At 41.5% G+C, this 16,443-nt stretch overlaps 1 protein-coding gene across 1 annotated transcript in view; it reads right to left on the minus strand.

The window, feature by feature from the left end:
- Positions 1-18: 18 nt before the first annotated feature.
- Positions 19-16,443, minus strand: part of insrb (insulin receptor b) — a 101,873-nt gene continuing 85,448 nt past the window's right edge. Inside the window, 13 exon segments of the mRNA XM_063892310.1 lie at positions 19-8,024; positions 9,678-9,812; positions 10,099-10,178; positions 10,180-10,229; positions 10,922-11,084; positions 11,186-11,296; positions 11,390-11,619; positions 12,214-12,281; positions 12,683-12,779; positions 12,886-13,042; positions 14,238-14,386; positions 14,918-15,071; positions 15,839-15,971. Of these exon segments, the coding sequence (XP_063748380.1) occupies positions 7,670-8,024; positions 9,678-9,812; positions 10,099-10,178; positions 10,180-10,229; positions 10,922-11,084; positions 11,186-11,296; positions 11,390-11,619; positions 12,214-12,281; positions 12,683-12,779; positions 12,886-13,042; positions 14,238-14,386; positions 14,918-15,071; positions 15,839-15,971 (1,882 nt within the window). The 3' untranslated portion in view covers positions 19-7,669.

Below are 16,443 nucleotides of genomic sequence, written 5' to 3' on the forward strand. Positions count from 1 at the left end.
GAAGCGTGACAAGACACATATTCTCCAATAATTTTATTCATAATTTTAATATAAACAGTTAATTGTTGAATAATTTACACACAGCAAGATTTTTATTTTCATATCATTGCAACATTTTCTGTACATGTCACTACTTGGCTCTCCTTTGAAAACATAGAAAAAATAAATTGTCAAGCGTTCATTTAGTCATGGCACATTTTTGATCCTGTACAATATGTATTTCTGTGTGTGTGTGTGTGTGTGTTCATTATGTCGATATATGTGATACATAAAGATAATGGCACATTTGGATCCAGTGTGAGGGATGAAGCGATCTCTGTGGGTTTTTCTTGTTGTTTTTTTTGGACTGTACATACACACATATACACCTGCTGTCTGCACTGATGTCTCAACAACATGTTTACACAACATATCCCCCCAAAAAATAATACATCAGCATATTCATCGGCAATAAATGACATTAATAAAAGAGGTATCCTGCAAGACTACACACAGCATTCTGGGGACCACCTATGTGCACTGAGGAAGAGGAGGAGGAGGAGGAGGAGGAGGAGGAGGAGGAGGAGGAGGAGGAGACAAAGAAAGCCGTGATAAAGACTTCAACACAGACACAACTCCATAGATTTACAGCACAGGGAGAAACAGAGATAAATATTTAGGGGTTGGTGTGTAAACTGGAGCAGACCACTGAGGACTCTAAAGAAGAGGCCGCTTCTTCCTCACGTGTCGTCGAACAAACACCTGCGACGCCATCTTTAAACATGGCGTCTCTCTCCCCAATCAATAACACAAATATGAACATCATCATCATCATCATCATCATCATCACACTACTGACACACAGTACGAAATCATTCAGAGCTGAAGGTGTCTTTATATTGAGCCTCCTTTGAAAGAAATAGTTTGATATTTTGGGAAATAAGATTCTGTTATCTGGTTTGATTAATAATGTATCTCTGTGCATGATCCTTTCTTAATGAGAGATGTTAACAAGGGTTCCCACACCTTCTTAAAACATCAAAATGAAGGACTATTTCGAGGACCCCTGGGAACAATGTATATAAGACGGTCCGCCTGTGTGTTAGATATAAATACTAAAGCTAGCTAAGTTTAGCACAAGGGGAAACAGCTAGCACGGCTCTGACTTTCCACCACAAAATGTGCCAACAAACCAGTTTAAAGCTCCATGATTTTGGACAAATAAATATGTTACAAACATATGTTTTAAGTGGGTTTGAGTGTCTGGCAATTATTTTGGTTAAGGATTTCAAATTGTCGATTTTTCGACTCATTACAGAATAAATACATTTGTTTAAGGTAAGATTATGTGGTAAGAATTAGAGAGGCTTGTAGGCAGATTTTGTGACTGTTGGACAAAGCCAGGCTAGCGGTTTTCCTTTGTTTGTATTCTTTGTGCTAAGCTAGAGCTAACTGGGCTAGCTGTTTCCATCTGTTTCTATTCAGTTTGTTAAGCTAAAGCTAACTGGGCTAGCTGTTTCCATCTGTTTCTATTCAGTTTGTTAAGCTAAAGCTAACTGGGCTAACTGTTTCCATATGTTTCTATTCAGTTTGTTAAGCTAAAGCTAACTGGGCTAGCTGTTTCCCTTCGTTTCTTTTCTTTCTGCTAAGCTAATGCTAACAGCATGCTACCGACTTCTTCATGTAACTCTTGTAAAGTAAGCAAATAAGTGTTTTACCAAAATGTCAAACTACTCCTGTAACACCTCCAGCTTTACAGTCTAAAATGTATGGCTGTTAAACCATCAGTAAAGTATTTTTTTCATATTTTTTTTTAGCTTATTCAGGATTTCATCACTCGTGTTTCCTCTTCTTCAAAAAGGATGTGCAGTGGTCTTTTCCAGTTTTCACTTACATACATACATCAAATAAAAAAAACACATTTGCAAACTAAACACACGTCTCTCGTCAGAAACAATTTCATACAACGACATCTGTGATTGGTGACGTTTTGGTGACACAAGAAAGGCTTTACAGGTGACATGCTGCAGTGAACTGAAGGGGGGGGGGGTGAAATGCATGACGACATTCAGAACATGCATGGGGGTTTCATAGCGGGGGACATTTAGGCCACATACTGTTTGTTACACAGGGTAAGCCCTCAGACTGGAGTTGTGCTGCTCCGCTTTAAATACAGACTCGACTCTGTGTAGTGGGTTGTGTCATGAAAAAAAGGAAAGTCTATCCTCTTAATTTAGAAAAAGTTATATACACATTGATAACAATGTTAATTCATAATGTACAAGAGTAGTAAAGTTTACAGTCAGAAAAAAGTAATTGTATTTGCCCTCCATACTTTGGCTAAAAAAAATAGAAATCAACATCTCTAAAATGTAACACTTTTTTCTTTAAAAACAAAACAACAATACATACAATGCTTTGTTCTCACCCTGCGCTGCGTCTAGCACGCTCCGTCCGAAAGGTCATCAGAGTTCAACAAAACAAACCTAAACTTCCCTAAAAATCAAGTGCTTTCGCTTTTCGGGGCAGGGTGGGATCTGCTGCTATATACAGTTAAGAGTTTATTAATCGGTTCATTTTCTTTCGGATGGAAGTTGTGTCATTTGTTGTGTGTTTTTAGCATGTGCTTTGGGGACGCTGCTGACTGATGTTGATGAGAAGCGAAAGCATCAAGTTACCCGCTGGTATAATCCACGTTTCCATGCACAAAGCAGAATAGAGAGACACAAGGTTGATAAAATGTCAAATTACAGTATTTCTAAAGAACACAGGAGGTGGGGAAATCCTCTTTAGTGATTGGTGGAGCTTCTGTGAGGAGGCGGGGTCAAGTGGGGCTGTTAGTCTGAGCAAGGCACTATGGGTCAGGGCCCTGTTTGCTGCGCCACCCCTGACCTGCAACCCGACCACCCGAGGGCGACACAGTCCACATCACACACAGATAGAGAAAGAGGATTCCTGATTATCTTCAAAAGAGGGGGGACATATTTCAGATTTATGTGAATAAATGATGGATGTTTGGGTTTTTGTTGTTGAAAACTTGACTTCTCCATGTTTGCGAGGAGAGCTTCGGTCAGAGTGGATAATAAAAAAAGTCCTCTCCTCCTCGTCCTTCTTTTTTTATCCTCTGAACCGCAAAGCATCAGGCCGCCTCCCTGAGACGAAGAGTTTACAATCTAGATCTGTTAAAAAGTTTGTATGGCACACAGGATTGTCCCAGTCCAGGATAAGAGGAAGAAAGGGGGAAGTTGTGGAGGGGGGGCGGGGGGGAGGGGGAGGGTCCTCCTCTTTTCTTTTTTTTTTTTTTTACTTTTCGGAACCAGCTCAGACGTCCTGATCAGCCCCCAAAAAAACCAGACCCAATCCATGATGGCATTGACAGAAAATAAAGGTCATCTCTTGATATTCACAGTAGAACAAATATACAAACAAAACACGAGCGGAGGAGACGCGGGGCGATAGACGGATGTGAGGTTTAGAAAAGTACACAAAGAGTCTCCACGGCTGATAAAGGTGATCTTAGATATGCATTTAGAGCTTTTAAACAGAGTCCAGAGTGTGTGTGTATGGAAAACACACCAATTAAACTACACGTCTTCTTCCTGCACCCAAGGAAAGCTTCTTGTGGGTCAATTAGTCAAATGTAGAGAAGGATAACTGCCAATTAAGCCAATTTACCGCCTGATTTTCCACATTTAAGGGGGTGAAATAAAACAGTGTGTCCTTAACTCCACTTAAAATGGGGAATGGATGAGAAGCCTCCCCCAGGACTCAAGAAGAAGAGGAAACACGAGGCAGAGGGGTTTAAAAACACCAAAGGAATTGATCAGCAGTGTTGGTAATGTACGATAAAATGATATCATTGGACACAGAGAGACTGACGGGGGATGATTTAGGCTCTTCAGACTGATTCCTCCATATGCACTGAGGTAGACTCTGGCCAAAAACACAAAGACGACAATCACTAACTATTTAACTAACTAGCACTGCTGTCCGAATCGGCTACTCCAACCTGTACAATAACAAACTAGGCTTTTTTTTTTTCTTTTTTACATCGCTTCCACTCTCAAAAAACACCTTAAAAACGCTCCACTAAAAAGCTAACTGTGTTCTTCTTATACAATGACAATGATCATAATAAAATAAATATCTGGTATTTCAAAGATATGGGCATCATCTTAATTAAAAATTGCATATGCGTTGTGAAGACACAAGATAAGCAACGTAGGTCGTGGGTGAGAAGCCGTGTCTCCTTGCTGTAGTGTATACAAACACGTACTTTTGGGAGTACTCTTAAGATATCAGTACACAGTTGTGGAGTTGCGACACGGCTAAAAAGCTCCACCGTTTTTTTCTGTCAAAACTGACGGGCTTCCGATTTCTTTTTCTCCGCTTTTATTTTCCAAACTATTGTCACAGATTATTTACAAAGTACAAAAGCCCACGATTGTAACTCCTCAGGATAATTCGCTCACATCTTAACCTCAGGCCGATTCACAGTGTCACCGCTAAAGCACGAGCTCACACTCTACCCGGCAACAAGCTGAACAAGTTCAAATAAAAAAGCCCCAAAGACTTCTACACGTCTTCCAGCTAACGACAAATCCCTACAAGATGCAGCTTTGATTTCCATGCCTCTCCTGCCTCATGAGAACAAATGCAGAGAGAGCACAGAGGCTTTATGTGTGTGTGTGTGTGTGTGTGTGTGTGTGTTACTAGCCGATAGAACTAGCCTGGACGTGGCTCTGGGTTTTGAGAAGGCACTGGTTAAAAACATGGAGGCAGCTTCTCTGCTTTCTCTGATTCCGACTTTGGCTGAACTGTAAGAGCTGAGTGTGTTCGGCTTAGATTGGCAAACATACTGGTCGTGTGTGTCCGGAAAATAAAAAGTACGAATAAAAAAAGCCTCCTCACATCACCTCCAAACTTCCAGGAGATAGAGAGCGAGAGAGGGGAGTTTACAGAGTGTATTAATGATGTAAAGAGACACAAAAACTAACTTTTTCTGTGTTTTTTTGAGTGAAACAGGAATGTTTTTGATTCCCGGCAGGAGGAACAAACTCCAGAAACTCTAATATTAAGAAGGAAGTGTTTTTATGTGTGTGTGCAGTTCAAACTAACTCCTGGAATGTCAGACCTGAGTGAAGCAGCTGCTGCACACCAGGTCCTGACTGCATGTGATAGCGGGAGAATGAAAGGATTAACACCCGCTCACACACTCTTTATCCTTCAGAAAGAACGATAGACCCTCGCTCACACACTCTTTACCCTTCAGAAAGAACGATAGACCCTCGCTCACACACTCTTTATCCTTCAGAAAGAACGACAGACCATCGCTCACACACCTGCGTCAGAAATCTAGTTGGATCTTTCCACTTTCGGCTACGAAAAGGTGGAAATTCCCAACAATAGGCTGATCCTAGAGGGAGGTCAGCAGCCTTTAGGAAGACTGAGGAGGGAAGTTAGAGTGTGTATTAATAAAAGATTCCAAATAACACAAAGGTCCTGACACGGAACGGTGATGCTACAGTTTTCCAATTGTAATTATAAGAGTGTCCTGAAAGTGAAGCGCAGAAAAATTGCAAATTGCTAAGAGAGGATTTTAAGGGGAGTAGGGCTGCACAACATTGCAATATGGACTAGTGTTGTATCCAAGTCGCAGTATTTAGGAAAGGCTAAATAGAGGAAAATATCTGGATAAAGTACAATGATGACCTTTTTAGGTCCTCTTAAAAATGTTAGTGTTTTTTGCATATCGTGCAGCCCTGAAGGGGACAAATGCCTGCTTTTAGAAAAGACCTGTGTGTCCACGGCCCTAAAAATGCACAACTTTATGCCTTAATATAGTTAAATTGGGTGAGTTGAGTAGAAACTATCTCCCCGTACAGTTGTCATGAATAGGGACATTAACTTCAAAGCCCAAACCGTTTTTGTACCAAGCTGTAAAAGTGTTGTTTCTTGCTTTGTGAGCCTCTAGTGGCTGTTTGAGGACCTGCAGGTTTTGTACGCTTCACTGTATGCAAAGCAGGTTGCATCCTACAAAAAAACTGCCTTTGTTATCTTATGTTACCGTTTGTGGGATGGTAAGCACACAGACTCCCCAAATGTATGATCGACAGAACTGAAAACTGTGAGTTCCTCATGATATGTCCCGTTTAATTCCCCTCCCTGATCTGATCCAAGCAGCACGACTGTCAGGCAAAGGGTCTCCACGCTCTCTAACCTCAAGGACTCAACTACCAGCACCAAAGTGTAACAAAATAATAATCCTGTGACACATAAAGACCTCAGCAGGTGCACTCCCACCTAGAAGACCTCATTCCCCTTTATAAAGCTTTTTTTTGGTTATTTACGTCCGTTTTTTCTCGTTGTTGCCTCTCAATATTGACAGCTCTCAGCGGGAGCGGGGTTTATAAAAAATGATGCAGTGAGTTGACAATATTTCGAGGCTTTTTATCCTTTCCACACGGAGAAAAGAACTCGAGGGGGCCTAAGACGCACTGATGGTAGATTAGTGTGATTTCTGGGGCTATAAAAATAAGAACAAATAAAAAAACCCAGAAAGAAAACCTGGCAAAACAAAACACTAGCAAAGCTTCTTGATGAAAAATATTACAAATATGAACTATTTACAAAAGAAAACATCAATAGGTCATATATCATACATGGAATATTGGCACGTCAACACCAATATTCCATGTATATATACTATATATATTTATATATTTCTATACCCACTAAAATATATCAAAGCAGCAGCTATTGGTCAGTCTGAGGAACTCTTTTGTCCAATTCTTAACTGTTTAAATATCCTTCAGCCATATAGTGAGGACACAGAGATAAAAACTGAGGAAGAGAAGAGGAACAATAAATTAATTCACCAAAACACCCGATGAATCTGTGTGTCGTTTGGAATTCTGCAGAACCAAAAATAAGAAAAACATTCCTCTAGGAATAATAATAATAATAATAATAACGTTTGTTCTAGGATCGAGTCTTTGCAAAGTCCTCCCACCGCCAGTAAGTCATTGTTCAAACAGGAACACGAGTGGACAGACACTTCTCTTTGTTTATAGGCCACGTTACAAAAAGGCCACAATCTGAGTTTCACTTGAAGAGATTAAAAAAAAGCACAGAGATGTGGAAATGCTGATTGGCGGAGGAGGAGGAAGAGGAGGAAGAGGAGGAGGCGGGACGAGTGTAAGCAGCCTTCTTGGTTGTCTAAGGTTTGTCGTGTTCACAGTCTATCTGTTTCCCTCTCGAGGAGTCCTGGAAACGTGGCAATAGTGAAAAACAATAAGTAGAAAGTCTGATGTGTTGTTGTAGGAAGTTTGTAAAAAAAGAAAAGCATCCTTTCGTTTTGCCTGTGTGCGGCAGCGGTGAGGAAGAAAATAAAAAGTCCTGAGATCTGTTTTTTTTTTTAGGTTGAAGGGCTTCTCCAAGAAGTAGAAAATGATACAGAAACAATGAGAAAACTGAACCGTTGACTTCCATTAAATGTCAATATTTCCAAACAGCTGTTTTAGGTTAGCTGAAAGCAATGATACTAAATATTGAAACTCAATAGTATTGCTTCAAACTGACCTACTACAGTCAGGTGAAAGCTGTCGATGCATTTCATTAAAGTCTCAGTTGTGTTTTCAGTGTGAAAGAGAAAGGGAGGTTAAACAGTTTTTTATGGAAACAGGAAATGTTAGGAAGGGCTGGATCTGGGCAACGATAAGATTCGTCCGTTTTTTTTGCCCCCGTTCATGTGTGTGTAGGGGACGTGCTCCTCATAGTTCCCCCTGAGGGCCACCGAGGGCCCCGAGTCCCTGCCTAAGCTCTCCTCTCTCTGGGAGTAGGAGGACGGGTCCAGTGGGATGCTCTCCATGTTGTCCAGGTCCAGGTCGTACTCCTCGGTCTCCGGGAGTTTGTTCTCCTCGCTGTAGAAGAAGGAGAGCTCGTGGAAGGACGGGTGCAGCTCCTCCCGCAGCATCTCGATGATCTCGTGGAACAGCGGACGCATCTTCGGGTTGTACTGCCAGCACATCTGCATCAAGTTGTGCCTGGAAGGGGGAGGAACAGAGAGAGGTCTAGTTTTTCTAGTTTTCTATTTTGGTCTAGTGCTGCAGAAAAAGATCTAGACAAACTACAAGTAGCTCAAAATAAGGCAGCACGATGTGCACTGCAGTGCTCCTACAGAACCAGAGTGACTGAAATGTTGGAGACCCTTAAATGGTTGAGTGTCAGACAGAGGTCCACTTATACTTTGTTAAATTTGGTTAGGAATATTACAGTGACACACTTACCACATATATTATCACAAAGGTTTATATCGCAGTACACTCAACATAACTATCAAACAAGACATGCAATAGAAAGAAGGTTCGTATTACCCACATCTAAATCAAATATCAGACAGAAAACAGTCATGTACAGAGCCATGGTCAGCTGGAACTCGTTACCAGTCCACATAATTCAGGAAAATTCTCAAGTACATTTAAAAGGTTGCTAAAACATTATATGAGCATTACAGAGTAACATGTAACTGTGCCTGTGGTTTGGCCTTGTGATGATGGCTAAAATGTGATGACCATTTTTGTTTCACTTCATATACCATTGTTCATATGATGAAATGAGTTGTTCTATTTTGCTTTTAGTTTTGTTTAATGTTTGTTCTGTGTGTGTGTGTGTGAGGACCCCAGGAAGAATAGCCAACGCTTATGCTAGTGCTAATGGGGATCCTAATAAAGAATAAAGGATTCCATTACATTTAGCTGGTGCTTCTGTCCAAAACGACTTAGTGCCGACATATTTACCTCCAACAAGCAAGACCATTGTTCAGTTTTATGGCTGAACAATACTGGAAAATACACTTTTTACATCATTTCACATCTTCTTCCTGACTAATGGAAAGAAGACCTTCAAAAACACACATTTAGGTGTTTACTTTAGTACATGTTCCTATTTGCATCTGTAGATTTACTCAGAATTCAACAAAAGTTAGCATTAAATAAAGCCACGTTTGCATTTAGAACTTGGAATAGGAAAAATAATTCTCTTAACGTAAGTGAACGTGGGGCAGTTTCAGAGTCTGTTGATTTTTTCAGGAACATTTTATTCATGCTTCATTTTGACAGAGAGACATATCTAAAATCCCCTCTGGATATCCTGACTCTAATATGTAAACAGAACTTTGGGATTTACCCAACCATTTCAGTTATGGAAATGAATGCAAATGACCAGATATTTAAGATAACATAAAGCCTGATTTACATGCCATAAAAACGTGGAAATAAAGAAAAGTGGTCTTTGTCTGAGTGATAGACCAGGGGAGGTTTCATGATGATGTTTATTTGTTTACCCCATTCCGCTGTAGAGATTCTCTTTAATGCGTACCGTTCCTGAGCACATTAAATAGAGGTCTGACCCTGACACCTAATGTGCTGAATGACACAAAATGTGGTCATTTTTATCCAACATAAAGGTATAAAGACATTTGTGATACACGTTAGTACCAATTAATTCTCTGATTGAGACTCAAATTCAGTCAAATAAACAACTCCAGATGCTCTTTGTGCAATTCAGGAGGTTTTAGTTGCTTTTCCTAAGGTTCAAAGCCTCTCTCAGTTGAAAACCTTAAAAGGTGGTGTGTGTGTGTGTGTGTGTGTGTGTGTGTGTGTGTGTGTGTGTGTGTGTGTGTGTGTGTGTGAACTCACATCCTCTCGGGGCAGTTGTCGGGTCGGTCCAGGTATCCTCCGTCCATCACGAACTTCAGCACCTGCTCGTTGGACAGACCCTGGTACGGCTGCTCCGCTAGCGTGTTGATCTCCCACAGCACCACACCAAAGGACCTAGCACACACACACACACACACACACACACACACACACACACACACACACACACACACACACACACACACACACACACACACACACACACACACACACACACACACACACACACACACACACACACACACACACACACACACACACACACACACACACACACACACACACACACACACACACACACACACACACACACACACACACACACACACACACATTAAAGGCACCTGTGATGTACTCAGGGTTGTTATATCTGCACAGGAGCTTCAGAGGAGGGACTCACCAGCAGTCAGAGTGGGCGGTGAAGACTCCGTCCTTCAGGGACTCCGGAGCCATCCACCTGACAGGAAGTAGACCCTTGCCCGCCTTTACGGTAGTAGTCCGTCTCATAAATGTCTCGGGTCATGCCAAAGTCTACGAGAGAGAGCGAGATCAGTTACTGGAAACACACTTTGTGAAATAATATACACTTCTTACTCCTTGTTACCTTTCATTCTTGAACCAAACCTTTGTTTTTTTGCAAAGTAAACAAAGAATCAATCAAGTAAATGGTGCCTTAATGAAGCCAACACCTTATCCAAACATTAAACAAGTATGTATCTTCATGAGTAAGTAGTGAGCTTAAGCAAGCGTGTTTTTAGTGTTTTGAATAGTGACGTTTTAAGGAGTGAGCATACCAACGGGTTAAGGAGAGCTGGAGTGAAACAGGGAAGGAAATCGATAAACAAATGGTCATTTTGTGGGTAAAGTCTTACATCTTTTAACTGGTATCGCAATAAGAACAACAAGGAAAACAAACAAACAATAAAAAGGCTCTCATGGTCCCATCTCCTGAGTTTGGATGTTGTTCTTCTCACACTTGATGTAGAAACAATATGGACGCTAATACGCGGATGTGTTAAAGTACTCCAAAACCCCGGCACAAACACCCGATATTCCAAATGGAAAATCGGGCATTTATCATCCATGTTATTAGGATGCCTTACAAGATCTACTGGGTTCTTCCTTTGTCCAGGCTACACCCTGCCACTAAGTGTGATTAAATTAGGAGCAGTATTGTTTGGGGTAGTATTGCCTCTAGACGGACAAAAAGGCAAACCCTGTACCTCCGATCTTGACGGTGAAGTCCTCGGCCACCATGCAGTTCCTGGCGGCCAGGTCTCTGTGGACGAACTTCTTGGCGTTGAGGTAGGCCATGCCGTCTGCGATCTCTGCAGCCATCTGGATCATCTCTTTCAGGGTGGGGGGGGAGCGGCCTGTGGGGTTGTGCTGCAAACACACAAAGACAGTCAGAGGTGTGTTTAAATATCAGAAACTCATCCCTGAGCTGTAATGATCTCCTGGTAGGATGTGATTTGTGTGTGTCGTACCTCAGAGTCGGGCCGGAGCCCCCTCAGGTAACTCTTCAGATCTCCGTGGGTCATCAGCTCCATCACCACCAGGGTGGGCTGGCCTTTGGAAACCACGCCTAACAGACGCACCTGCAGGGAGGAAATACAGACACACACGCCGTCATACAGAGGAATTCAAAAGCTTGATTCATTAGTGAGAGTTTAAACTGTGCCGGGTCGTACCACGTGGTGGCAGCTGAAGGCCTTCATGACGGACGCCTCGTTGAGGAACTCGATCCTCTCCCGCAGGGTGGCCGACTCGTTGACCGTCTTGACGGCGACTTTTGTTTCGGGGTCTCCTTTGATGATGTCCTTAGCGAGCCCCTCGTACACCATCCCGAAGGAGCCCTGCCCCAGCTCCCGCATCACCGTGATCTTATCCCGGGGAACCTCCCACTCATCGGGGACATACACTGCACAGAACAAGACCAAAGTAGGTATTAACGACACAGATGCTGACTTTTGACATTTTTACTCTGAATTGTTACCCTGTTATGACCCTTCTGTCAAAGAATGTTGTCATTTTTCAACAACTTTGAGATTTTCCTCATGATTTTGACTTTAAAAACGTTTTCAGCATTTTGACTTTTCCCAGAATTCTTATCCTTTTCTCAGAAATTTGACTTTTTCAAGAATTTGGATCTTTTTCTTCCAGTAACTATAACGGCGTTTCCTTCAATGTGTGCAGCAAGATGTTGTTCTGTAGTCTGCAACAACTCTGCACACTTCAGAACATATACAGTATGCTATGTATATATAGTTTTTGTAGTATATCGGTCTCCTAGAGTTATTGTGTATATTGTGAAACGTGAAGAACTTAGATATTGATTTCTATTTCATTTGATTCTATACTTACTTTATTTTGTTGCATTTTTAACTCATGCCGCTGAGTCAAAACACATCCCCAAATTCAGGTCAATTTAATAAAGTATATTTAATCCAGTCTAAACTAATAATGACTTATTTTTGAAACGCACAAAAAGCAAGTTTTCGATGCCCCTTCTTACCATCGTTGGTGCTGATGTACTCGGGGTTTGAGGAGGCGATCAGAGGTCCGGTCGGTCCTTCTGTTTGTCTGAAACACAAACACGGAAGGGATCTTCAAACGCTGAAAGCTGTAATAAACACAGACTTTCTCCACAATGTGCTTCTTTATTTATCCCGACACATACTCAGACAACACCAACAGATCCTGGCCTTAAAGCATTCAAATGTACCATCCCCCTTCCTCTAATCCTGCTAAAAGTTCATAAAGAAAATGAGCAGTATTCCATCTTTGAGGTCATTCAGAGCTCAGGTGGATGACCGTGATGGGTAGCATGCAGCGAAATATTATTTGATTGTATTTATTAGTGCAGACAAGAGAGACATAAAGGACGTGACACCACTAGCTCACACACAAGACATATGTATTTTTATATTTAAGTACATTTATTAAATTCATTAATTTTTTTATTTGTTAATGAAAGATCTTACCTCTTCTTGAAGATCACAAAGACCCCCCCTCCCACGAACAGCAGCAGGATGAAGCAGATCACGGGACCCATCACAATCCAGATCAAACCTTGATCCGCTGTAAAAACACCCAATGGTCAGTTCTCTTATATAAAAGACAGATCTTCCTTTAAGGGTAATACTTTAGAATCCAATAATGACAGAGCTACAGCCGGGGGTCTTACGGTTGGGCATGAAGAAGTAGGTGATTTGTGTGAAGGAGCCGTTTCCTGCCAGCGATGTGGCGCGGACCTGCACGCTGTAGTTCCCCGGCTGCACCAGAGAGAGCTTTGTGTCGCCAGACTTCAGGTAGGCCAGCCGCGACACACAACCTGTGTGAATCTGGAGAAACAGAACACACACACACACACACACCTGAGCGCGAGGAATCAGGAGCACTGATGACTAGTGCTGTATGCTGGGAGCGACAGGTGTTCTAAAACCGTGCTTTTACCTGAATCACAAATGATTTTCTAGCAAACATAGACAAACATTTGAGGTATAACAAACACAGCCCATGAGTCCATTTCCCTGGTGCATGATGGGAATTATCGATTACCTGAAGATGCTACAACATAAATATTTGGTTGGCTCTCTCCTTCACCACCACGCTCATTCATTAAAATAGAAATTAATATTTGTTATTTAGCTCCTTCACCACCAATTGTGTTTGTTTGAATATTAAAAATATATATGTATTCATAAAAACAGAATTTTTGAATGTTGTAATTACAAAAAATGCCTTGAAATTTGTGTTTTTTATTGAATTTTTGGTAGCAAATATTAAAACAAACACTTGAATTAATAATCATTTGAAAGTTAAAATTCAACAAGTGTTTAATCTTTCCTTATGCCGCCACTTTAGAATAACCAAAATACTACATTTGACCCTCTGTCACGCTCTGTATGTCCTTTTTAATAAATCTGCATGGTGTTTTTGTATTCCAGTGCAGATGTCGCTCCCTGCTGCTGCATCCCAGTCTTCCCTGCCTGCCTCTGTCGCTATGGTAACAGAGCTGCAGCCGGCTCCTGGGGTCAGGCGGTGCATCGAGGAATAGCAATGAGAGACGAGTACTCGCAGTTGCCGAGTAAACAACAACAACAACACACTTACACAATCACACACACTTACAGAATCACACACACTGCACTCACAGGAGGAGTGATATGCAAACAGGCTGCAGAAAAACTAGCTAGTTCTGTCTGTCTGTTCACACTGAAAGGGTCTTCAGCTCCTCTACAGTGGACATACTGCAACATTTAAATAAAGTCTAAATTTCAAGATGTTTTTGGAACCCTAAATAGGTTGGAAATCACACAAAAAAGGACCTTTGAAGACACTTTTTTACTCCGTTTAAGACAGAATTTGCGTTTGTACAGAGGATGTTTTCCCTGCCTGTCACTCCTGCTTCTCCTCTTCCCTGAATCCATGTTTTCTAACGCACCTGTCTGCTCTTTGTGCTTCTCCTTCCTACACTTAAGGAAACCTCCTCGTCTCACTGCCTCCTCCTCTTCCCTCGAGATGTTTGATACTGACCTCCGTGTCTTCAACCTTCTTGTAGAAAACCTCGTACAGGATGATGAGGCCGTTGGGGGAGCGGGGTGTGTCCCATTTAACCAGAACGTAGGGCGGCTCGGCGTTCACGATCTCGTGGGTCACCTCGCCCGGGATGTCGTCTGCTTTCACTGCAGGAGCAACACAAGCATTTAAAACATGTGCAGCGGAAAGAAGATGCACTTCAAGTTATTAGTGAGCCAGTTCTGTTCCTGAATGTCTTTAGAAACGTTTGCGCTTTATTTTTACCCACTATAGCCCTACATGTGTCAGAAAATCTCAGTGACTACGGATGGACGAATACGTTCAATTTCTGGCTTTTAATTCTGCATTTTTATCCTTCAGACATATTAAAAACCCAGAAAATAAGGTATTCAAAAATACAAATAAATAAGTAGATTGATAAATAAACAAATATATTAAAATCAATTAATTAAATCAAATCAAAAATAATAAATTCAATGTCCAAAGAGAGATTTTACTTTGAAAATGAAATACATTTAACTTAATTTAATTGAACTAGTGCCTTCCACTTTGGATTCTTACCATTGCTGCTGCTGATTTTGTCATTTATTTCCTGTAACCAGTGAACTGTCTACTGAGTGTGTATCAGTGTGTGAGGTGTGTGTGTGTGTGTGTGTGTGTTGTGTGTGTGTTCTCACCCTCGGGCATGGTGCGGGCGCTGACTAAGGTGGCCATGCTGCAGAGCTTCACGTCGGTGGGGTGGTTGCAGGCGATGATCTCGATCTTATAGCTGGTGAAGTGGTGCAGGTTGGAGATCACCGTCGACTCCTTGGAGAACACCTTCAGCTCCACCTGAGCCGAGACACCACGGAGATGTGAGTACATCAGAGAAAGTCAATGTTAATTAAGCAAAATATGAACCATATTTAATGGAGAAGAACATCTTCCTTTGACATTTGAGGTTAGAGTGAACAGGAAGTGACATTATTTCAGACAAAAGCTAAAATATGTGATGTTTTTGGAGATAATGTGTTTATTAGAGGATAACATATTTGATTATATTAAAATCTATGAATAAAACTAAACGTTGAAGGAAATTAATGCATTTATATTTTATTTCGCAGATTTTGAGAATTCTTTTACTTTCTTGTATTTTTTGGGTGATTTTCAATTATTTGAAGCTATTTTCTATTAAATGAATCAACTATTCTTCGTCCAAGTGACTCACATTCGTTAGAAAACATTTTAAATGCACAGAAAGCCCCTTGAGATTTACTGATATTTCACTTTTTCTAATAATATCTTTTGGGAGAATACTCTTCAGAAATGTACACTCCAATGTGACCTAGAGACTTAAAATTGAACACCTCAAAGAAACACTTCACAGGACACACTTCTTCAAGGGAATTTGAGTAATATTTCTATTTTCTACTCATATTATTAAGTAGAAATCTTGATCTTTGTTAAAAAGATCCACTCCAATGTGATATAGCGCCTTGAAATTGATCCTAAATGTACTTCTTCACGTCCAAAACTGGATATCTAGGTATGGGAACATCACATTGTCGACATAAGGTTAACACTTTTGTATTGTTTGGAAAATGTAAAGTGTTTGAGACCTTGGACCCGCTCTCCTCTTCGTCTTCAGGGGTGGCTGTGGTGGAGCCGAACGACAGACCTGGCGCTGTGGTGAGGAAGAAATTAGGGAGCGTGGCGTTGGCGACTCCCACTGAGCGTCTGCGGCGGGAAGGTCTGCAGGAACACAGAAAGAGGAACAGGTAGAGCAGAAAGTTAGGGAAACTGCCACAGAACACATGAAGGAAGTGATTTATTGGAGCCTTTTTTAACACAAACTGCTCTCAGGAAAGTCGGGGGGGGGGGCATCTGATGTGAATGAGAGGCTGGCAGTGGGAGAGAGACCTCTGCTCACACTAACCTTTGCAGTGTGTGTGGACTGCATGACATTTATCCAGAAATACCTGGAAGACACACCACCGCTCACCACAGGATGGTGCTAATGAGCAGGCTAAATGCTCTCATGACCCACCAGAAAATGAAGTAGACCTTTAGATGTAAAGACAGGAAGAGTGTGAATGTAATCTGTGCTCATACTGTGCTATCGGATAATGGCTGAAAGTTTGTCTCTCAAATCTGGATTCTTAAATACTTGATGGAAAGTTGTTCCTGTTGAACTGCTACTTGCTCAGGTAGGAGGAAAACACTT

Source organism: Eleginops maclovinus, chromosome 9 (assembly GCF_036324505.1).
Source record: "Eleginops maclovinus isolate JMC-PN-2008 ecotype Puerto Natales chromosome 9, JC_Emac_rtc_rv5, whole genome shotgun sequence".
Lineage (NCBI taxonomy): Eukaryota > Metazoa > Chordata > Actinopteri > Perciformes > Eleginopidae > Eleginops > Eleginops maclovinus.